The following is a 24,857-nucleotide window of genomic DNA, read 5'->3' as shown; positions in this document are numbered from 1 at the left end:
ATTACTTATGTAGAAATCAGGGTTTCTTTGAAGTAAGAATTTGGCTTTGTTTAGGTTCTGTTGCTCCAGTGCAGTAATTTGATGGGCAGGTAGAGGTGGCAATGCTGGAGACTGACAAGGTGAGTCACTGCTCTGGTATGCACTTCATTGAATGATTTGGCACACACAAGGAAAGAAAGAGTTTGCTGGAATGTAGCAAAGTGTCCTTCAACAATAACTTAATTCCACAGTTATAATTTGAAGTATCTTTATTGAAACATTCAGGTAATTATTTAAAGAATGAAGCTCATTCCAACAAAACTACCGATTTAACATTTCCAAGTATAAAAACATTAAAAATTAATCTCTGTGGGGATAACTTTTATCCCCAACAAATTACTGTTATTAACATACATACTTCATTGCACTAAAGAAACCAAGGAGGAAGACTAGTCAATTTAATTGCTTTTGCACTTTAGAAAAAATTGCACTGATTTACATAAATTACCCCAAAATTACCCAAGCAAAGTTAACCTTGTTCATGGCATCCCAGCACTGCAGGCTTCAGAAGCTGAGAGTCAAATCAGGTGCCAGTACAATTCAAACCCCTCAAATTTGCAGATTATCAAAGTAAGTCCCACTACCACTACTGTCATTATGGTATTAAGGGATACCTGTGGGGGGAAAAAGGGAGGGAGGAAAAATCCCAAATGGAGCAAACTGCAGTACTTGTATCCAGTTCTAGAGGGAGGGGAGGGTTTGTATCACCATCAGGTTACTTGGGGAAAGCAAATGTTGCCAAAGATGGTTTTCCACAAGAGGCCCTGAAAATTTGCAGTGAAGTGATAAGGAGGTTTTGGGGGAAGAGTTTTACACTTTGGATTTTGATTCAAAGCTTTGCTTGTGCATTAAGTAGTCCCAAACACTCTGAAGTTGTGCTGTATGTAAATAACCTAAATAATTTCTTTTGACTCTGTACAATTCCTACCATAAGTAATTACTGTTTTTCAAAAAATAAGTGTCGAAACCATCACAAATGTATTGGTTTTTCAAGCTTTACTACAGCTATCTTTAAAAATACACAACAGAAAGAACTCCAGTTACACTGCATGAACATGTTCAGTATTTGGTGTGTAAATGGCGTGCAAAGGAAAGTAACAGTGCCTTGTGCTCCTTCCCAGGGCAGGGATAGGAAGCTAGCCAGGCATGCAGAGGCACTATTGCTTTCTAGAAGGCTGAAAATTCACTAACTCAGTCCCACCACCCTGGCCAGGGCCGTGGCTGGGGGTGCAGTGGTACAGGAGCAGGAACAAAGGGTGATGGCCCAGTACTCCTCAGTGACTCCATCCTCAGGGCACCTGGCCCTCCCCAGGGCCCCCCATCCCACAGCTCTGGGGCAGGCTGTGGGTAAGGGAACAGAAAAGAAGCAACACAGAACTAGGGTGACTTCAGGAGAAGTTTTTTAGGAGAGCCTAAACTGAATTTTAAACACTAAAAAGGTGAACAACTGGCAGTTGTTTTTTATAAAGTATAGTAACACAAGATATTTTATAGTTATTGGGTGCAACTCTATTTTTCATCATGTGCATGGCTGAGTGGTTAGTTAGCAATTTGTCATGCCTGGACTCCTGCAGGAAGGATAACTGCCAAGTGTGTGTACAAACGTTCATGAGCACTCAATAAATTTCACTACAGCTTTGGTGACACCAACATGGAGAGGATTAAAGCAACTCTAACAAGTGTACAATAAGACAAATCTCTGTCCCAGGGGAGGGAATGTATATTTGTGCAAAATCCCAGTGAATAAGTTACAGTAGTTATTACTGTACTGTGTGTGGCACTGCTCACATCTTCAATGCACCGGTACCAGCTGCCTCCCTGGGCAGGGGCGGCCTCAGCACAGTCTGAAATCCACACTCTGGATTTTATCTTGGACTTGCTTGCTCCTCTGCCTTGGTGCAGTCTGGTGGTGATTGGTCACTGTGAATGTCCTCAGTGTCTGTCTTTGCCTGCACCACCTCCTTCTGCTCCTCTGCTCTTTCCATATCCAAAGGTCCTTGCTCTTGGCCAGGGGAGAGATTTGGGGGTCTCTGGTCCAGCTTGTCCAGGTCATCACAGTGGCTGATGGAACTGGTCTCACTGAACCCATCAGAGCTTCTCAGAGACCTTTTGAAAGCTTTCTGACCTGTGAAGTGTTTAAAGCATTCAGTACCATGGAGGCAGCAAATACAAACAGTGGTGTGCACAAGTTCAGTTTCCAGAGGAAGTACCGGAATTTTGTAACAGCAGAGATGTAGGTTTTGTTTGCCTGCTACTTTGGACCCTGAACATAGACCCAGACAGGGTTGCAAAGTAAGAGCCTGTGTTACTGTATCCTCTGTATGCAGAGACAGAGAAAACTGAGCTGAAGCCAGGCTGCCTGCTTACAAATTGAAATCATCCCAGGTTAAACAACTGAACTCAAAGTCATAGGCTGGAAGCCACCAGCACAAAAGGTGAGTTAAAACCAGCCAGGCAAATCAGCATTAATTACTGATACAGCTATGCAGAGGGTGCCATAGATTTAACAGATCTTCTCCTTAGAATGCCTTAGGCCACAAAATGTTTGGTAGCAACAGAAATGCAGCTGCTGAAGTACATGACTACATGTTATTATGCTTTTATTTCAAATAAAACTTTTGGCTTGTTTACCTGTTCATTTTTAAAGCTCAATTACCTCATAATACTCCACAGGAAGATTCTAGACTTCCTGGGCAGTTGTCAGTTAACTGGAGAACTTCCTATAGTCCCAGGAAGAATATGTGGAGAGATAACAGCTTGGGGCAGTGTTCTGTGCCATGGGTACATTAAGGTTTTTAAGGTGGTAGAAGATGAGCTCTAGTTTCAGATGTTACAAAAGATGGCAAATCATGTGGGTCTTCCAGTGCCAGGGAAGTTTTAGAAATTAAACTCAGACACAGAAACTTACCAGGAAGTCTTTGTTTTGCAAGGCTGGAAGTGGGAGTTGTTGGTGGAGTGCTGCCTGTTCCTTGGGCCTTTGATACATACATAGATTCTGTGGATTCTAGAGAGCCTGCAGGTTAAAAAAGTAAGTTGACTAAAACTACTGAAATGGCAGTATTTGAGTTCAGACTGTCACATGGGGGTGATGCATTTCTAAGAACCCAGGGATGTGAGTGCTGACACTTCAGAAGTGAATTGTTTCCCCCACCCTCATTTCACAGCACTGCTACACTCTGTGACATCTGCCCAGCTGCCAGGAAGGGTATCCAGCCATGCAGGGTCAGCACTCCCAGGGAAAGGGGCTGCTTTCTGCTCTAAGAACCTGCCACTTGCTGCATCCAGAGTCACAAGGGCCCTGAGCACAGCAGAAGCTTTCCCTGCAGGGTACAGACACAGAGACAGTTCTGGGTGTGCCAGATACTCTGCTGAGCCCAGGAATATTCATTTCTGTGACTGCTACAGTACTACTACAGTGAAAATTTATAATTTCAGGAAGTATTACATCGGTACATCAGTCTCACTGATGTAAAAGCTAATAGGCAGCTCTTTCTACATCCCCAGACACAAATTACAAATCAGAGTAAAACAGAGTTTTCCACATCACACCATCCAGTTTACTACACAGCCCAGCTGATGCCAGGCCCCAGCTGGCTTTAACCTGCCCTCCAGTTGCAGCACATGCAGTTTAGCATACAAAGCAGCACAGAGCAGGGTGGCAGCAGCCAGGGGCCATCCCAAAGCAGGATTCAGGCAGAGATTCTGTTCAGGGGCACAGTGGAACAGGGGAGAGGCTGTATGTGCACTCACGTGAGCAGCAATGTGCTAAGGCTGAGCTCACATACTGACCCCCCCAAATCCTCCAGGATATGGACCAGAGGTCACGGGAATGATTCCTCTCATAACTGCCAGTGTCTATCATGGCTTTTTAAACATGATTCAACATGCAAGAACAAAATGTAAACTGTACAAGAGAGCAGAAGATTCTTACTGGGTGTTACAGAAATAGTGCAAAGCATGTTCTTGTACATCCTGAGGGTGGATGATGCCACTCATGATCAAACAGCACAGGAACTGTGCTGCAGATTCAGCACAGAACTGAGCAGCCCCAGTGCCAGCATGACACAGATGCCCCAAGCCCTACCTGCTGTCAAATTGAACGTCCTTCCCTTGGGTGAGGCTTGGAAGGGAGAAAACCAGTTGAGCACAGAGCCCACCACTGGGATCTGTCGCAGCAGCCCCTGCAAAGCACAACCCAACATGGTGAAAGGGCCCCCAGGGGATGAGTTACCTCAGGGTACCACAGGGCTGTGTGGGGCCTCACCTCTTCCAGCAGTCGTTCTTCATTTGCTTTCTGAAGCTGAAGCTGTGCTTCCTGTATCCCTTTTCTAACAACTTCAGTCATGTTTTCCAAGAGCTAATAAAACCCAGAAATAAGGATATGTATTATTTGGATTTGAAACTGTCTTTTTAGTTCAGGTTTTCAGGATGGAGACAGGGTAGTCAGATATTTTTCCAATTTAAGACAGGATATGACAATCTCTATTTCATTATGACTATAAATTAAAGAATGTACATGCTGACTGCAGGATTTTTAACACATAAACCCAGAGGAAATAATGTAATTTTAAACAGGAATAGTACTTTTTTTTACACTTAGAAATGAGCCTATGACCTAAATTCTTTGAAAACCTGCTTAGCATATAAACGTTCCTCAGATGAATATCTGGGAAGAATGTTTATGTTTATAGAGTACATTTTGGTTCCTAGAGACACCCAGGACTTAAATCAGCCTCCCAGTAAAAAGCTATGTGTCAGCCTATAGGGTAATGTTGTTTTCCTGCTCTCAAAAAGAGCTGCCACTGTTCCCTCTGGCAGCCCAGGCCAGCAGCAGCAGGGTTTTATACTGCAAAGGGCAGGCAGCTTACTGGGACAGCTGCAGGGACAAGGAATTAACAAACCCAAGGAGCTCCATCTTTGTTTGTGTGAGACAAATGCCAATTTCCATATATTGATGTTGGGTTTAACATTGCACAAGGACAGGCACTGCCTCCAAAATGCCAAAAATTTGTGTCCCTGTCAGCTAATAAAAGGACAAAGAGGAAGCTGCTCCTTTTCCCTCAGTCAGGAGCTGACCCCCATTGCAGCTCAGGACCCCAGTAGTCCCTGGCTGCAGCAGGGAGGGCAGTGGGGTGGAATTCAGAGTACCACGAAGAACCTCAGTGTTTCTGGCCCAGTCATCCTCAGCTTTGGTCCTGCCTTTCAGTGCCTTTGCTCCATGTCTCAGGGCAGGCTGGACTGATGTGGGCCTTTTGTAAAATCCCCCTCCTTGTACCAACCCTCCTCATCTGAGTGAGGCAAGGGGCATTCACAAATGGGTTCTGCTTCCCAGCTTTGGATCAAATGGTGAAGATCCACAGATTTCCTGCAGCTGGTTCCAAGGACTGCACCCTTCTGACTCTTCCACTACTCTGTTCCTCCCTGGAACATTCAGAATCTAAGAGGCCAGTTCAGTTCCAACCTCTCCACCACAAGAGTTAAAAATCTGAAGGTACTCTACAGACAGAACTTTCCTCATGTCACCCTCCAAGCAGCACAGGCAGTCAAGAGTGGGCAGGAAGTCACTGCTAGAAAAATTCATTGCCATAATCAACATATTCCCATGAGCAGAAATAGGCAAAGGATTTCTGAAGTTCTATTTATTGTAGAGGTAAGAAAATTAAATGCCCAACACTAGCAGAATGAAAGGACAGATGCAATGCAGGTCACTCAAGAATTCTATTTTAGAGAACATTTAGAGAACTCCATTCAGGTAAATGCTTTGACAAATAGAAGTTGCATCATCAGCTTTATTACTTCAATGGGTAACTTGTAATTTCTGGGTTTAAGACACCAATTTAAAGTTTTTCATATATTTCAGAGCATAGTCTTATCTTAAAGCTGTATATAAAGAGTCTCAATCCCACCACATCTAGCAGTGAAGAGAAACACCAGCTCACAATCAACTTACACCTTCACTTTTGTTTTTTGACAGCTTAAAATCTGAATGATAAAATGAGGCTACTTGAGTACTACTGGATGAAGGTTCTCATTAGAACTACTGCACACAGAACCATGAACACAAATCCAGACATCCTCACAATATCATAATCCATAATTCTCTGTATGCAGACACAGATTATTCCCTCCACAGTCATTAAAACTCTTGTGGGCAAGCACAACTTTTACTTTCACAATGAACAAAACCATGTCCTGAAGCCAATATGAAAGGGGAGGAAAAAAGGTGTTTCAATATTTTTTGAGTTATTAATACATACTCTTGAATTTTCTTCAATTTCTCTGCCTGTTGCTGCAATAGTTTCCACCAGCTCTGACACATCCAGATCCTCTGTGACCATGCCAATGTAAACGCAATTCTTCTGCCCTCCGAATTCCGGACCTGGGGGCACAGGGAGAGTCAGGGCTTTGTGCTGAACAAATCTGCAATCCTGCAAGGGCTGCAGCACTGTGCTTGTCAATCTGGAAATCCCAGTACACACCCCCCTCCAGTACCCTAAGGGCAGCATCTGTGGGGGTACAAATTATGCAGGCCAAGAAAGTTCAGCCCTGGGGGTTTTCAAAGACAGAAAACATCACCTGAGCAAGAAAAACAGTGGATATTTTATACAGTCAAGGAGTTGTGTTGTAAATACCAGTGTTGAATATGCTTTAGGCTCCTTAACTTTCAGCCATTTACAGATTACTTGCTTCCACAACCGTAGGGCACTTAATTTTTGACAGCTGATTAGGAAAAGATCAGAATTCTGAAGAAGCAAATTAATGCTTTCAGCTATCATGTGGCACTGTGTAAATGTGAAAGTGTTGCTAATTATCACAAAAGTCATCTAAAGCTTTTAATTGAGCCACAGAGAGCAATGAGGCCATCAGTGCCAGTTTGGAATGAGATCTGCTTTCCACTAGATGAGCACCACTTGAGAAGGCTCCGTCTCCACCCAGGAATGCTGCAGCTGGCAAGGAACCCTTCTTGGTCTAGTTGCCCACACATCAGTTTTCACAAGGATTTCTGTGAACAGCTCACCTGGTGAGCACTCCTGAACTGAAACACGGGGGAGGGAGGAACAGTTACAGGTGTTCCTTCTGCAATAATCACATGGGCAGCAGCTCATTCTGCATTATAATGGCCTACCAGATCATTCTAGCACAGCTAGGAGAATGACTACTAGCTTGAAAAGAAATTCTTTAAATAGTGCAGTTACCCAAAGAAAAGGTGAGATCTGACTCCAGCTCATTTAACTTTTTCAGAAGTTCTGTATTGATTTTTTCTAGTTCTTTTTCTTGTTTGTCATCATTCTTCTCATCACTGTGATAGTTGTACCTTTAAACCAAGCCAAGAGGTAGTAATTTCACTTTACAGTACATACAGAAGGACCTACACATTTAGCACATTTCTACAAATTTCTGTATTTTACAAACAAAAACCTCAGAACATTACAGCTCCTACCAGCAAGTTTAGTGGCATTTGTCATCAGGGATTGGGGAGCTTGCTGCTGCAAATTCAACACAATAGATTTCTGGTTGCTACATTGATTACACCTGAACTGTTTTGCCTATACAGAATCCTTCCCAGAGGGCTGCATCAAATGATCAGAACAGACACCTGGAGGGTTTTTTAAAGTCTATTCAGCTGGGCAGTGAGTGCCATTATAGATAAAAATAAAGTTATGCTTGGCTAAAGAGAGTGGAATGCACTTGCTCTTTACATATCCCACACACATCCACTGCTTCCAGTGTTACAACTGGTGCCCAAAGCAGCTCTTCAGCTTTTCTTTAAGAAATAATCAAAGAAAACTACTTTATAAAGGCAATTTCCTAAAAAGCACTCAAAAGCTTCAACTGGGTGCAAAGCCAGATAACAATCAGCAAAGGAAATGTCCAAATCACCACTGAAGAGACCATGTGGTCCTGTCTGCTCAAGCACAGAGTCTGCAAATACAGCATGAAGAAAACAATTTACCTCACAACACCTAACCCTGGCCAGCCAAGATCTTCAATATACAACAGGCTAACTGTTCTTCTCACTTCTTGCTCAAACTCCTCTCTCAGCTGCAGTGTGCTTGTCAACACCGGAATCTTCATTTTTAAGCAGTCTACCAAGTGATCAATGTCTTGTATTTCAGTTCCTAAAACTGCAGAGCAGAAGTGTTAGTGCATGGTAAGTGTGAGGGATGTGACACAGATGTCTGAATTAAGGATTTGTAACGGAGCTGCTCTGCAAGTTAATCACAAATATAATTTACAGATAGTATTGAATATCTTGGTCTATGTAAGTGGGTTTTTGGTTCAGTTATCTATGCACTGAGACATCAAAATGAAAGGAAGTAAGGATTTCATAAAAACTAATAAAAAGGATTTTTTTATGTTACAAACTAATAAGGATATGTTACAATACCCTTTTACACTACATCAGTAGCTAGCATTAAAAAAAACCCCACAATCATCCTCTTCCTGTAGCCCAGCTGGACATGGATTAGCTTCCATGCTGGTTAAAACAGAACATCACAGCATCACCAAGTAATTTTACTCTACAATCTGCTGTTCTGTGTACACCAGGACCTTCTCTCATGAGTGTCAGCTGTTCTACAGCCTAAGCCCCTCACCCCACACAAACCAACAGGAGATACTGTGCACCCCCTTAGCCCTACACACTGCTCTGTGCTTCTGCTTTCCAAAACACAGATTTTTTTTTTAATATCCCCCCTCCATCAGTAGCTATAGAAAACCCTGGAGGCTTAGTAAATAATCATTCCAGCTAAGTAGCTGTGTTTTGAACACAAGCACCATTGCAGTGTTGAAACACCTGCATAGTAAGGTCAGGCATCTGGTGTTAAGCAGCTGAGAGAAGGAATTTAACTGCTTTTCCTAATGAGTTTAAAAAGTAACCAGGAAGTGTTTCTCTGCAGAGCTAGTGAGGCAACATGACCCACAACAGCTGGGCTCCCATTAATGCACCCAGTGCTGGCGTGCAGCAAAATGATAAAGCTGAGGTGGTTTTGTTTGTTTGTAAGAAAATCCTCCCCACAAGAGAATATCCTGAGGAGCTTTGTGAGTGCATCTGCTTTTACCCCAGGAGATTGTTGTAGCATTGCACAGCACAGGGCAGCATTTACAAGGGGCTGGCTGGAGTGAACATTACCTGCAGAAGTCATGAGTGGGCTGAAGCGCACGCAGGTGCCTTCATCCTCCAGTTCCACCACATCGACCCCGCTGGCAGGAACCAGCTGTGCCAGCTGCTCTCCCAGCTGCAGGGACAAGGCACAGTCAGGGAACTGGGCAGGGATGGCTCCTGCAGGCCCTGCCTCAGCTCAGGGAACAACACGGACACAGTTTTCCCTCAAAATCAGTTCTTGCACCAAAATACTTCACCCTGCCGTGAGATGACTGAGTTAAACAGATCCTTAAAATCACGGAAATTTGGGATAGGCTGCAAGTGTTACAAGTCAGAATTTTCTGCAAAATTGTCACTGCCATTAGGTGTGCCATGATTACTGCACAAGGGATCCAAACGTGCTCAGCTCTGTCAGCGAAAGCTTCTAGAATTAACTTGAGAGCTGGAAAAGGCAGCTGTCTGTTCAAGAATACACAGACATTGGCAACAGAGCATTTGGCTGATTTAAAAGAATTCTGAAGTTTACACATATTCCCACAAGATCAAAGGAACAACCAAGAGCTTAAGATTCAAGAATGATTTCACTACTAATTATGTGTAAAATGATCAGAAATGTGAAAGCAACTTTGCTCCAGAGCAAATTAATCTTTTAAATAGCCACAAGTTTTGCAAAGGAAATTCGATCAAGAACATCTTTCAAACTCCTCTAACAAAGGGTTTATAGCTCCTGATGACCCCCTGAACTACTCCCCTGTCAATCCCCTCCATTCTTACCCACTGATTGAAGGTGTCATAAATGTGCCCTTCGTTGCTTATTATGGGGTGCTGAATAGTTGAGGCCTGTGCAGCATGTGAGGTCTGATCTGAATCCAAAGACACAAGAATCACAGAAGTGGATTTTTATTTACTTAATTAAATAAAATTTAGATAAAAGACAATTACATTTAGATAAAAGACAATTACATCTCCTAGCTAATGTAACACATCTATACCATGTACTGGGCCTGGAGCAGATGAACATGGATGTTTTTGTAAAAATATGTTGAACACAATAAATACTGGAAGTAAAACAGAGTTGAATGTAATAGTTAAAAAAAAAAACCAAACCAGTAAAATACTTCTGAGTTTTGAGGTTAAGATGCCCCAATGGAAATACAACCAGTGTTTTCACAATGCAAAGTCCTGCCACAGGAGGCTGCAAATATTTAATACCTGTGACAGCATTTCCAGAGCTGTTCCCAATGTGTTCTGCTTTTAAAATTGCAACAGGAACTGTAATCAGTAAACCACAGAAATGTAGTGCTTGCCACGAGCTATGAAATGTTTGAAAGGAACAGAAAACCTGAACAAACCAAAATCTCTCCCCACCAGCACACTCATACTCAGCCTGCAGCTTGTAAGAGACTTCCATCATCTGCTCCCAAGATCAAAATCATATGCAAATCTTCTCACTCAAGAAGGCAGAAAATTACTTGTTATGAAAATTTAAAACACTGCAGTCTGTCTAAAAAAAGAAGCTATCACGTGTATGATTTGTCACAGATTATGACCAGCATTCACAACGTTTTTAAAAGCATGTTACATGAGAGAACTGCACTACATCACATTTATCTCAAATTCATTTGGTGAATTAGTTTAAAGTAGTGTATAGAGAGGGGTGTTTTCTTGGTGGTTGTTTGGTTTTAAATAAATCACATACCTTTATTTGAATATTCCTGGAAAAACTTGAAAACCACCACTGGTGAACTCAGCTCATCTTCAACCTTAAAAGAAAAAAATATTTTGCCCTGCTTTTTTAAAGATTTAACACCATGTACAATTCCTTACACTGTTGAGCAAAGCTTGAGCTCTCTTGGAAATCACCCCAGAATCACTGGGAAACATCAAGAAAGTTCCAGCAAGAAAAGTAAGATTGTAATTGCTCCTGCTTTGGAGAGATGGACTGTGCCACTTCTGGAGACAGTCTGAGGCTACATTTCATAATCCTAAAAATGCCAAGATTTATTTGAGTAGGAGGGTAAGTGATACAGGAACTTGAACTCCCAAGGCCATTAATACTCTACAGCTTACTCAGTAAGCTGACTAAATTTTCTATACATCAAATATCAACTAAAATTTGGGGCTGAGGGTCAGAGTAAAATAACCGAACCCTGTTGGACAGGACATCTCACAGAAAATTAATTTGGAATGAATACATTAGCTGTGATTTCTAAACCTGTTTCAGGTGTAGAAACCTCAGCTGGGATAATTTTTGTGTACAATATCACAGGGTTCACAATATGATTTCAACAGCAGGGTAAGATGCAGCCAGAACAGATTAGAGACACTTAGGGAAACTGGTTTCATAGATGTATTACTGAGCAAAGCCATGTCCTAAATGGAATTAAATCAAGCTTTGAACACAACTTCTGGCTGCTCTTCTGCACTCCCATGGGTGCACCAGTACAGAGCAATGGAAAAAACATGATCCAGAGGTCACAGCCAAGCCATGACCTTTCACTGAACACCAGAACTTAATTAGAAAGATCCCAAACACCTTCAAAACAATGGTTTATGATTAACATAATATTTTTAATAATTTATTCTAGTCAAAGTTATTCTTATCATAACAGGCAGAAACTAAGGTATACAAGCAAAGTATTAAAAACAGACTGTACCGAAGTTTTAATGAAATCCAGGTTTTTCAAGTTTTCCAGCAGCCTTTGACTCTAGAAGACCAGAGCAGGAGAACAAATGGAGGAGAGAAATACAATTTTAGAAGTTAAAAGCTATTCTGAAAAACATTAAACAGTTGCAATTTTTGAGCAAACCCCTCCAACACATCAGACTCATCCAGTTTTGTCAATTTGGAATGCAACAGAAAAGTATTTTCTGGGTTTAGTTAAACACTGACTACAACGTGATCTTTAAGAAATAACATTTTGCGTATAAGCATTGCATTTCGTAAATAACACATTATATTGGACCTTAACTTTTACTAAAATAAGGACTCCATACATAGTGCACTTGTACCTCAAGAAATGTTTTGAAGTCCTTTTTACTAAAAGTAATTTACCAGTATTTAAATCAACACAATGCCAAGTAGGAAAATAAAGTCTCTCTGAAGAGCTTTCAAGCAAAAATAGTTAAGAGAAGTGACAAAAGAGGAAATTATTATGTTACTCCACTGTCAAGGAAGAACAAAGACATTTTTTTCTCACTTTAAAAAATATACATACAATCTAATAGTAAAAACACAAACCCTGCCTCAAACATTTTCCTGTGCTTTCATTGTGGGTGAAACCCAATGTTACACTATCAACAACTGCAGTATTTTAGTTGATTCTTCTACAACACCTCACAATAACCTGAAAGATCTGTCAAGAGCTGTCATAAATCCCTGCTGGGCTGTTGCTCACCAGTTGTGAGGCATGTTTTATCCTCTCCACAATGCCATCATGGCCCAGGTACTGCAAGGAGAGCCACAGGGGCAGGGCACGGAGCTTCTCCACGGGCTGGCTCGACGTCAGCCCCGCTGCCAAGGACTGAGGAGGAAAACAAACAAATCACTGTTAACCTCTCCCCAATGCTGCCACTTTGCCGGCTTTGGAAATTATCATTAAGATGCTTCTGAAGAACATGGCAGCACAGTGATCAGAATCAGAATCCCAGGATCTGGAGGATGGTGAGTGAGAATCTGAACATACCAAGGATGGATCCTCGTGTCTGTAGAGGGTCACTGCAGGCACTGCGGGGAGCCCCAGCCAGGAACCCAGAGTCAGAGTCATGCTGTCACATTTTGTAGCAGCCTGAAGTTTATTACAATAAGCACAATATAAGCCATGTATATTTTGACTAACCTTACATAAGCACATTTTAAAGTTTCTAGATATAGTGAAACATACCAGTACAGAAGAGGAGACATAACCCAAAGCCAAAGTTGCCAGATTCACACTGGAAAAAAAAAAGTGGGTTTAGCATATATTAAATATGTATTGAGACAGCATTTTAATCTGCAGTTTAAATATTTCATATTGATGTGTAAAGGGAGGTAATTTTTGTTCATATATACTTTATTAACAATGCAGGAGATGTTGCTACTTGGTATTCCAAGATTGAAAACTCAAAAGTAAAAACCTACTTCATTCTAAAAATTTTCAGTCCAACATTTGGTGAAATCATCACCCAAGGTCATATCCATAATTTAGCATCAATTTGGTATCAGAAATAAACAGTATGCTAATACAGCTATTCTACAAAATACCAGGAGAAACTGTCCTTATTTCAGCTTCAAAAAATATCATCTTAGAGCACTGGAGTCTTCATTGACATTGTCCAAGTTTTTGGAATTTATTTTTCTCTTGGTTTAATCCTGCTCCCAGTTCTGATACACACTGCTCTTGCTGAAGCCTTGTTGACAGCCTTAACTGAAATGCCATTTCATTCTCAATAACCACTGTATAATGTCCTCCCTGACTTAGAAGGTGTTTTTAGGCCTCCCTGACCTAGAAGGTCTTTTTATTAAAATTCCAAGCTCTTCAAAGCAAGGGCAGATAAGATTACCATCTGAATAAAAGTGATCACTAATCTGTGCTGAAATTACCTCTCCAATTAATTCCTCTTGAGTATGTAAATCAATTTCTATCTCACAATAACAAATTATAACCATATAAAATGCTTACTATGACCAACTCAAATTGGTCCTGTGGTTCTCTGTGAGCTGCTAAATTAGATGATGTCTATTAGTCAGACTTTTTAATGAATACTGTTCCAGAGCAGTAAGTGTCCAGTTCCATACCCTTCCACATGGAGCCACATCTTGTGCTGCTCACAGAGCTCCTTCAGCCGGCCCAGCTTGTCCGTGTGCCCAGCTCCTGGAGTCCCTGGTTGAACAGGGAGAAGGCAGTGACAGAGGATCAGCCTGCACTGAGGCTCTACTAAATCAGCCTCTTGGACTCATCTCAGATCACTTTCCAGGTCCCAGGCAAGTAACAGTCACCTCCCTCATTCATACTTAAAGCAAATTTTGTACATGTGTTTAATTAACTAGAAGAAAAATATATTTTTCAAGCTGAAGTTGATGGCAAATCCATCAAAAAATTCTGAAGCGTTAATGTAAAACTGATTTTTAACAAGAGATCTGCACTCACTAAAGGAAGTTACAGTCATATTAATACATCAACTGACATATGCAGAACTGTAACAGCAAAATCCAAATTTGCATTCGTTAAATAAAGTCCCCTTTGGACAGATAATTATTGTGTGGTCATTAAGATATTTCCTGATATTTCTTGATATGCAACCACTGAGCTGTTTAGGAAAATTTTTGGTTTTTTATTTTATATGTTTTTTGTTTTTTTATTGTATATGTATTCATGAAGTAGCATGGGGGGTTTTTGTGATTGTTTGTCCACAGCACTTACCAGCATTGGCCACAAGCAACAAAGGGAGTTTTCCAAACTCAACATCATCTTTAATCAGTCTGTCCAACAAAGCAACATCCTGGTATCAGTAAGAAAACAATGTTTGTCAAACACTGAATTTTTTCTGCTGAACTGGAAAATGCAATAAGATTGAAAATGAACAGCATTCTGAAGTTCTGAAAGGAAACATTCTCAATGTCTTGGGTTTTGGCTTGCACTTTCTTCCCCTCAAAGGCAAAATAATCTGAATAAAGCATTTGTGAAAAATAAAACACAAATACACCATGTAGCTTGTGAAAGTACTCCAACTACTCCTATTCTAGAAATCTTGCACTAAAAAGCACTTTACTTAAAAGACATTAAAATATTTTTCAAATGACAAACTGCTTTTAGAAAATTTCCATCTATGATTTGCATAGCTTTAACACAGAGGACTCAGAAGTTGAAAAAGTAAATGTATTAACAGCTTTTTCTAACAGCATACTTGATATTCATTTAATGAGATTTAAAAACCGCCAAAGCACAGAAAGGGCTCTTAGGGAAGATAAACTTACCATTTGGTGCTGAGATCCAAACATAGTGTTACAAGGCACACGGCACATGCAGGAAAGGGGCAACCCTAACTGCAACAGAAATGATGGAATTTCAACTGAGAAATAAGTACTCTTTTCATGTGTTCACCAATACAGAGTGACACAAAAACCAGTGTGACAATAGAAACCTTAATATTATATTATAAATTAAGTTTTCTGCTAAAACTTATAATCAAATTAATAAGGAAAAAGCACAGGACAAATTATGTATGTTTGGGCTTAGGTCTATCTCGCATGACCAACAGCTTATGTAAATCACAATGCAACCTAGAAACAATCACTCATTTTTCACAAAGTTAGCAGGCAGGATGCTTTCAGTGGAAATATTCAGAAAATTTCTCTTCCTCCCACTGTATCACTGCTGTGAAACACAGGCTGTAAATAAAAACTCAAAATGTTTTTCCCAGACAAATAGTTTTATTTTAAATGTATGGTTCCCTACAGCTGAGGTTATGCCTAGTATGGACTCTGCTTCCTTTGCTGTTATTTCCACCATGAGGAAAAATACATTGCCAAAATCCCCAGAGCTAAGCAGGCAGTATGCTAGGTAGGTTCTAATTGCAGCTAAACCCCTCCTGACCCCCTGACTGACTTTACCTGGTTGCAGAGAGCTTGGCCCAGGCCAGTTCTGGCTGCAGAACTGATGTATATGACAGGCTGCTTAGTGTAGAGCACATTAAAGCCCTCCAGTGTGTAATCTTCATAGCGGGTGTGAATTACAAGTCGACAGATTTTTAGGAGACCTTCACGATCATCTTCATGGTAATAGGCTGATCCATTTTCATACCTGCCAGAAAAGCCAAGTAAATATGAGCACAAAACCAACAGTCAGTTTAAGGACTAAAATAACACTGATCAACAAAAAAGCTTGCCACAGGACAGAGAAGATAATAAAAAACCTTCTATTTTCCCAGGTTAAAGTAGATTCAAAGAAAACTTTTACGAGACAGGCTGAGATTAACAATGAGAGCCTAGTATATATTTTCATTTAGACTCAGAGCAAGAAAGAAAGAAACATCTGTGTTCCTTTAAGATTGCCTTTAGAGAGTTCAAAACCTTGCTTATTAAAAGTAGAGCGTGGGAGGAAACACACAAAAGGTTTCATTCTGGTTTCAATATAGATTCAAATTCTGGACTGCTAATTTTAAAGATAATGCAACCTATATTCTTCAGCCTAGGTTAAGGTTGTGTTCAGACCTTCCAAGGATTTCTAAGTTTGTGACATGGTGGTTTCTTTAGTTGACATCCTCAGTCAAATCATATCCATTTTTAAACATTATCACTACCTTGTCACAGCAGTTATTCCCAGAGACTCACCTGAAAAGCCTGCAGAGCCAGAGAGTAGTGTCAGAAAGGATCCTGGTTGTAAGTTTTCTCAGTCTTTCCCTGTCCAGCACAGATATATAAGCAGCCAAACTATGTCCCAGTAGAGCCATGTGACCCTGCTCACCAACGTTCTGAAGTCTGCAAGCCAGAACAGAGGAACTGCCAGTCAAACCCAAGTCATGGGCATTACAGCAATGTGGGCTTTATGGATTTTTAATGCACACTGGCAGAACTGGTTGACTGCAATTTAGATATTTAGCACAGAGAAGTGCAGTAGATCACAGCCAGCCTCCTGTATGACACACTAAGCTGCCAGTGCACACAGAGCACCTCACTTGGCCCAACTGCTCACAGGAACAACTCCTGCTTTTGAAACAGCCAACATAAGCTGGAACTAAGCACCTTATCTGCACTGGGACTGGAGAGTGCATTAATACCCTTCTCTCCTACGCACAGAAAACTCAGGACACTTATATTACTCTTTTTAGAGCTTTTCTTTATTAGGGTTTTTTGTTTGGTGGTTGTTTGTTTATTGGTTTTGGGTTTTTTGTTTTTTTTTTTTAAATCTTGAACATATTTTTTGAATTTTAGTTTTCAATAATCCTCTACAGATCAGTTAGTACTACTTACATTTTACTGAAAATGGAAAATAAATTATTTCCTTTCATTTTAAAATCTACAGAGATACATGATAAAATCTATTGGTATTCAAATCTTTAAGACTTAAAACAACTTTGAGGAAGTGGAAGAAATGAGCTGTCACATGAGAAACGTTTCCCTTGTATAACTCCATTTAGCAATTAGTAATGGAAGCTTTGTAATTTTAAGAAAGCCAAACTTCAAGCATTATTCTGCTTCTCTATACAATGTAAGGTGCCTTTAAAAAGTTATCTGGTTGCACAATATTTTACACTTTAAAATACATAATATATATACTCATGCATATAAGTATATATACTAAAATATATAGAGAAATTATATATACTGAAACACATATAGACCTTAAGTGGATAAGTTCTACAGTGATCAGAATATTAAAAAATCAGGTGTCTTCCACATCCAGTAACTGATACTGGCCTCACCTGTAGGACTGTGAAGTTTCCTCTTCCTCCTCTCCATGCATTAGGTTCTGAACTAACTGGAGTATGCTCACCATATCCTGGCCACTGGGAGGGGAAACAAAGCCACATTGAAGAGACACAGACAGGAAAATTCCAGCATCTAAAAGAGGCCATCTGGGACACTCCACTTTTACTGAATGCTGAGTGCAGCAACAGAAATGGTTCCTTGGTCTCAGGAAAACTGATCACAAAGATGAGGATGTTGAATAAATTCAAAACCCTACTTGCTTATAGTAGGAGACTCAGAAAAACAAATCTACTGATACCTGAAAATTTGGTCTGAAAAGCCTGACTTGCCAACATTGAATTCTTATTGCTACACAACCAACCAAGGCAGTAGCTAAGGATCCACATTTCACTTCATCTGAACCAGCCTCAGCTCCTAACTCAGCACATCTCTTAAAGAATTCCCCACAAATCTGAGTTTCTGGCAGACAAAAGCTATGTTAGACTTCTCACATGACATGGTAAAACTGGAAAAGATCCACCTCAACTTTTCTAACTCCAACTGAAATTAACAGTAGTGTAAGAACTTACACTGAGAGCTGAAATTGCTTTTTGTTCATAGAAAGATAACTCAGTGTCTCCACTCAAAACTAGGGTTAGTTCCTGCACAGCAGCAACTTAAATAACTCATGCAATATTTTCTGAAGTGCTAGCCTGAGCTCCTGCAGGATCATCTCCCACAGAGGACAAAACCAATTTAAATCTTCATTTTCAGGCACAATGGTCTTACCTGCCTTATGGACAAAAGCTCTGTTTAATTTCTAAAGACAGCTGTGCTGAAAAGGCAGGAGGTTCCTGGGGTTTGGGTTTTTTTTTGTTTGGGGTTTTTTTGTTGTTTTTGTTTTTAGGGGTTTTTTGGGGTTTTTTTTACTGTTTTCTACCTTATCAGAAGTTTATGTTTACTTTGAGTCTCAACCACAGCTGTAGGCACCACTACTTCATCAGATTCCAAGAGTTCAAAATTTCAGTCACTGAGGACAAGTAATCTTTTTTTCTCTTCTCTACATGAGAATGAAAATAGTTAGTATGATTATAGTATTACTTTTTTTCCCCATGGGAATATGGAAAAAAAGTTTATTATCATGCCTGAAAAATGTTAACTTTTCCATTAATGCAAGTTGCTTGGAAGACAAACATGCTATGTGTAGTTTAAGATTTTGAAAAGAGCATTATCTAAAAATTGCTGCTGCCTACCTGCCTTGGAGTGGTCCAGGAATATCCTTCCGTGCATATTTCTTTTCATTTTCCTCCTCCACTTTCCTAAGTTAAAGACACAGAATAAACTCTGTATTTAACATCAACTATGTAATTGACTTTGACTTGTAGAAATGCACACTGACATGTATCTATTTCGCTGACAACAGTTCAGAAATAAACCAGGTGAGATCGACACAAAAGTTTCATTCAGACTGAATTAAAGAGTTCCCAAGTTGTTGGGGTTTTCAGCTCTTTAACAGAAAGCTTAGAGAAGAATATCATATATACAGGAACGAAAAACTGCTAGCACTGCAATAATAATCTAAAAAATCCTAACTTTGAAAAACAGACTTGTTTTGAGTATTACAGAACATGCATATATATGTATACATTTACTGTAAAAATCCCAGCAAAAAAGATGATTTGTATAGGTGTAAGCTTCAGAATGACAATGTGACCTCAAAATATAGGAAAATGAGGGGTTTCTCTGCTTATGCCAGTGAGACAAATAATCCTCCCCTTAGCACAAACATCTATTGCTTTTTATTGTACCTCTGATTGTCTTCCAGCATCTTCATTGCTTCGTTCAGATTCTTCCCCATTTCTGCTAGAGTAGGGTCCACCATCTTTTAGGAAAAAGAAAGCAGCTTTCAAGAAAAGATCAAAACTCATTTGTCTTACTACTGTCTCTGCAATCTAATAAATCCTAGAAGGGGTTAAACCTCAACATTTGGATCTAGAAAGACAAGAAAGTATCCTTTGAGACTGCCCTAGATGAGAAATAAAATGGCATCGTTCCCTGCCATTTCCCCAGCACACTTTTACAATGGTAGTTTTCAAAATAGATGAAAAAACACCCAACCCAAATACTCTTATAAATCTAATTTTTCCTATTTCTTGTACCTTTAAACCAGTTTTTAATCTTAACAAATTGGAGAAATTCTCTTCATGTAGAGAGAAGAGTGAAACTAACCTGCAGCAGGCAGCTAAGACAGGCTGATATGCAGCAATTATCCTCCAGCTGCACAGAACAGGCCAAAAATTCTGATTTCACTGCTGAAATCAGGTAACCACAGACATTGCCAGGATGGAGGAGTTTAAAATCATGGAAGTTATTTGCCTGAACTGATGACAAGCTCAAAGTATTTCCCCAGGAGCTGCTCTGGCTGTGATGAAGTCTCTTTCATAAACTTTAACCCAAGAGGCCTGACAGAAGCTTGTGACACTGACACCAGACACCTGGACAGGAGCATTTATCCATTTAAGGATTTGATGCCATTTGAAGCTTCCAGAGAATGCGGAAGGTGTCATCTGGCAGAGCCTGATTTACATATATTTGAAAAATAAATATACCCCAGTGTGAGGGGAGAAGACACCAGCACCGCTAAGCCCCAGCACAAAATTTAGATGGCAAGAGCCCTTGAGATACTCAGGTGACCCCATTACAGAGTCCCTGCCTCCCATAACCTCCATAAATTCAGCACCAAGTCAGCACCCACGTACCAAAGACTCTGGTAGTTACCCCTGCAGGCTGCTGCTAAGGCAGGGGTTGTTTAAAGAAAAAATCCCACAGGCAAACGCATTCACTCAGACAGATGCAGACACAAAAGCAAATTTAATCACAGAAGGTAGTGGGATTCATTTACATGAGGATTTAACACTATTTTCATCCAGAGGACTGATCAAGAAAGGAAAAAAAAATTAAGCTGAGAGTTACCATATGTTCAAAGACTATTTTTAACCAAATATTTTGAGATTTAACTCACATTACAGCAAGTGGTAGGTGGCTGAAAGAATCAGTAGCTGGGCATGGGCACAGTGATCAGAGCAAGACTGACAATTCTCTATTCCATGGCTTTGGAAGTGGCCACTAACAAATGTTTGGGGGAAGAACAAAAGAATAGAGCAAGTGCTGAGCAATATTTTACCATCAGAAATCCCAGCATTTAGCAATAAATAGGTTTTTACACTTCTACACTGACTTGTACAACAACCACCGGGTATGAGGACCACAACCTAGTTAAGCACTGAGTGACAAAGCAGTACAAACACAAAAAGTTCCAGACCTCATCACAGATTTAAAAAACCCAACATACACTGCAAGCATTCAATACTCAGAAGAAAACAGACATAACCAAAGGAAAGATGTAAATTTGATCTTTGGCAATATGTTCACACATTTTTAGTGGTTTCCAGAGTTGCACCATGTCAAAGAAACTCTGGAAAGAAGTTCAGGAAAAAAAAGAAAACAGTTTGGTTCCTGCAAGCCCTTAAAAGAGTAAATTATCACAATCTACTGATAGTGATTATCTCAAATAATTTAATTCAGGCTGCCATAAAACATCATCAATGGCTGGAAGGCAGTTACTTGTTTGAACCTTCCTTAGCATCACAAGCAAACATTCATATCTGTTGTAAATAAGGACTCAAGATGTAGAGACATTATAAAAAGGGCTCTGAGCTGCTTTTGTTTGCAAAGAACATAAAATTCACCAGCTGAAATGACATCAGATGTTTAAAACTGCACATCCCTACCTTGTGACTCATCCTCTCTCACTCACTAATTACACACATGAAATCCTTCTGCCAATAAGCTGCCAGAATAACGACATAAAATACAGCTTTAAAACTCCTAAGTTACACTAAGCTCCAAAAAATGCTATGAAATCCACAAAGTCTTTGAATGCTGATATGGGCTGAATTAGAAAATTAATCCCTTCTGATTTTTTCCAATTGCTAAGTGGATATGCAGCAGCCTATTTTCTCCTCTGAATTCTGGAAGGAGAAGAAGCTCACCTTTACCTGCTCAACTTTCTGTATGTTCCTCCTCTGCTCACATTAGTAAGGCTGGGAAGCAGGAGACTTTCTGCTCCTTTTAGGCAGCAAGAAAAATAGGTGTGGCAAAGTTGCAACAACAAATCATTAAGTTAAGAAAGGTTTCTGAACACACTTGAATAACAAGAGCAGTAAGAAACAGTATTTTTTTCATGGTCTTGAACAGGTTTTGAAAACGACTGTGGGAGGAGTTCTTGAACACTCCCTAAGCACAGGTGCTGAGGGGTTAAAGGAGCTGCAGGAAGTTTCTGCACTCAGTCCTTGCCCTGGATCACAGGCAGCCTTTGGCCAGGGCACTTACAAGACACACAAATCCTTCCAAGCTCTAAGGAGGCACCAGCCCTGACTTTTCCTGCCAGGGGTCCATTCACATCCCAGCACCTCCTTCTCCTTCAGCCCCTGACACACCTCACTCAGCCTGCTTCAACTCTAATCATTCATTGCCTCCCAATGTGTTAATCCAAGTCCCTAAGGTTATCCTGCAACAGCTTTGATTTGTAGTCACTTCCCTATTCTGTAACTAATCTGTTACTATTTTATTAAGTACTTTGAACTGTGAACTGTTTATGATTTTACAGGCAGAATGTCACACCTTGGAGTCACTTGGCAAGTGGGGAGAGAGGATAAGGGGCCATTCTCCAACTGTGATAAGACTGAAAATTAATTGCAAATTCAAAAGGGAGAATACTGCTTCTATACCAATGTTTTCCAGTCTTGGTTTTGCATTTCTGTAGACTGTACTCCTAATGAAATAAAGGGATGAATTTTAAACAGATTACATAAACTAATGTTGTGAGAAGCAACTCGCAGGTGTAGCTCGTTCACTGTTTCATGGGAGCTCATTTTCCCACTACATTACTGTAACACCTTAATACAAAGTTTTACCATAAAAAACCAAAACCTCTTCTCAATGGTAAATTAATCTCAAACAATGTCAGTATTCTTCAGCCAAAAGAATATTGTTTTTATTCTCCAGGGTAAGAAAAGTTTAAGATAACAAAAAAAAGCAGACACTTCATGACTGTTTGGCTTGAACAAAAATGGCACTGTGTCATCACAAGGCTTCTGCTTACAGATACTCACTCTTTTAATCTTGATTTATTCCCCTGACATGTGCCAGGACCTTAATGCAGCTCAGCTGCCTGAGTTTTCTGTAAACTTACCAGGATGTTGTGGTAAATAGCACAGTAACAAAAGGCAGGAGCCACAGGCTGAGCAAGAAAGCAAAACAGTTTTTTTCATGTTTAGGGAAAATACTGCTGTAGAGATAGCAAGAAGTTACAAGGAAAGAATTTGCATTGTTTTACCATTGACAAAGTCACCTAACTTGAAATTTAAAATCCTCCAGAAGATTGGTCACTTCTATCAAAATCCAAATGGGGAAAAAAAAGTAGAATAGTTCTGTTAAGGCAAACTTCTGAAATCTAACAAAGGCTTCCAGAATTATTTAAACAAGTTCAGCCCAACAAAAGATTACTGAATTTCAGATAAAATTAGTCATAATTATATCACTTGTGACACACAATACCTTAAAAAAAAGCTGAAACGAAGTTAATTTACAAAATCAAACCAAGAAATGTTTGGTGTGCACACCTGTGAGTCAGATTCTGCAATGATTTTCACTGCAGTCCTACTGTGCAATGTTTTCAATTCTCAGGAAGTTTCTCATCTGCTAAAAAAAGTCTTTTTCCATTTGCAAGACCCTAAAGACTGCAGTCACCCAACGTCACTGCTCATTAGGTGACTGTACCAAAATGGTTATGAAAAATACAAAGTTGCAACAAATGTTAATACAAGTTAAAAAGTACTTATCACATCACTGGCACCCTGCACAAACACACAGCAAGGAGAGAATCCATGGCTCAAATAAAAGACAGTCTCAAATCTACTTTGATAATGCTTAAATAATGTCCATGAGATAAGTGGACAGACATTATCTGCAGGAAAATGTGTCCCAGATTGGAGGAATTTTAAATATATTTGGGGACAAGAATTCTGACATGTCATGTCACGACTTGATAAACTGCAAATTGTACAGATTTACCACAATCTTAACCAAAGAGGAGGGCACTTACTGCTAAATATCTAGAAGACCATAATTGTATTATGGCATTTTATTGTACAGAGAACTACAGCTTTTATCACATATGTGGAAAAAAGCCATGATAAACAAGAGAGGAAGTAAATCAAATGATAACTCTTGACATATATGGAAAAATCAGACAGGCAAGTTTTGCAGACCATTACAGACTATTCCTCACATCAAGAATAATCAAAACATGGCCATCTTTTAGGTATTTCATTCTTACAGTGTGTTTATTGCTTCTTATGATGAACTAGGCAAGCAAAGAGCTTGGTCAGTACTACACTTGCTGTGTACTAATGCACCTTCTTTAAATAACCCTGTATCACACCAGGGCTCTCTTTGAGACCAGATCATAGACATCATACTCCAAACTCTTCCAATGAAATTTTACTTAATTAAATTTTTTCAGAACAAGCAGGAGTCACTTCTGCCAGCACTAGTAAAGAACCTAAGCTTTTAAACACTAACAAATACTCTGCAACACTGTATTCTTCAGGAAGCTTGTAATATATCAAACTTTTTTTGCCACGTCAGGGGGGATATTCCTGGATTTCCTGACCATTTCCCTGGAGCACATCCCATTCATATTTCTCCGGACCAGCCCAAGGATCGCATAAAACCCAGCATGCAGCATATAGTAATGACGCAAGGAGGGGCGTGTGCACTCAAAGCCTCAAGCACACCAAGCACTGGTTATTGCCGAGGCTCGGTGTCCCCACGGCCACCGAGGGCCGGCACAGCTCCGGGAGGGGCAGGAGGCCCCCGGGCCCAGCAGGTGCCTCCGGAGCAGCCTCGGGCTCACGGGGCCGAGCGAGCGGGCTCGGTCCGGGCACTGCAGAGCCAATATTTGCTTTGCGCACTGCACGGGCAGAAGAGCAAACACGGGGCAGCGAACGCCTCCATGTCAATTCAAAAAATGGGTAAAATAATAATTTATTTAGTGTTATTTCCTCTCCTACCCTGCTGACGGCTAACACTGACAGGAAATAAACTCCATCTTTTTTTCTTAACAAAGCAGAAAACCCGCTCCTGCAGCATTTCCTGGTAGTTATCTCGCCTAGGTCCGGATCCGGGACACGGATGCCGGTCACACCGGCGGCTCTGGGGGCCGAGGCGACACGCCTGGAGGCTCCGCTGCTGCCCCAA

The 24,857-nt window shown here is 40.4% G+C and overlaps 1 protein-coding gene across 1 annotated transcript; it reads right to left on the bottom strand.

Annotated features, from left to right (window-relative positions):
- Positions 1–230: 230 nt before the first annotated feature.
- PDXDC1 (pyridoxal dependent decarboxylase domain containing 1) lies at positions 231–19,416 on the bottom strand. The gene is made up of 22 exons (XM_005420411.2): positions 19,343–19,416; positions 18,788–18,853; positions 17,549–17,632; positions 16,458–16,604; positions 15,738–15,927; positions 15,102–15,170; positions 14,548–14,626; positions 13,923–14,007; positions 13,030–13,078; positions 12,832–12,933; positions 12,544–12,669; positions 11,803–11,853; positions 10,845–10,908; positions 9,920–10,008; positions 9,173–9,278; positions 7,994–8,165; positions 7,236–7,354; positions 6,297–6,418; positions 4,304–4,396; positions 4,124–4,220; positions 2,948–3,052; positions 231–2,164 (listed from the first exon to the last, which is right to left on the bottom strand). The coding sequence occupies exons 1-22, from the start codon at positions 19,414–19,416 to the stop codon at positions 1,905–1,907; spliced, it is 2,349 nt and encodes a 782-aa protein (XP_005420468.1). The 3' UTR covers positions 231–1,904.
- Between the last annotated feature and the right edge of the window lie 5,441 nt (positions 19,417–24,857).

Source organism: Geospiza fortis, unplaced genomic scaffold, assembly GCF_000277835.1.
Source record: "Geospiza fortis unplaced genomic scaffold, GeoFor_1.0 scaffold237, whole genome shotgun sequence".
NCBI lineage: Eukaryota > Metazoa > Chordata > Aves > Passeriformes > Thraupidae > Geospiza > Geospiza fortis.
Note: the sequence above shows the minus strand (reverse complement) of the source record. Positions and strands in the feature narration are given on the sequence as shown.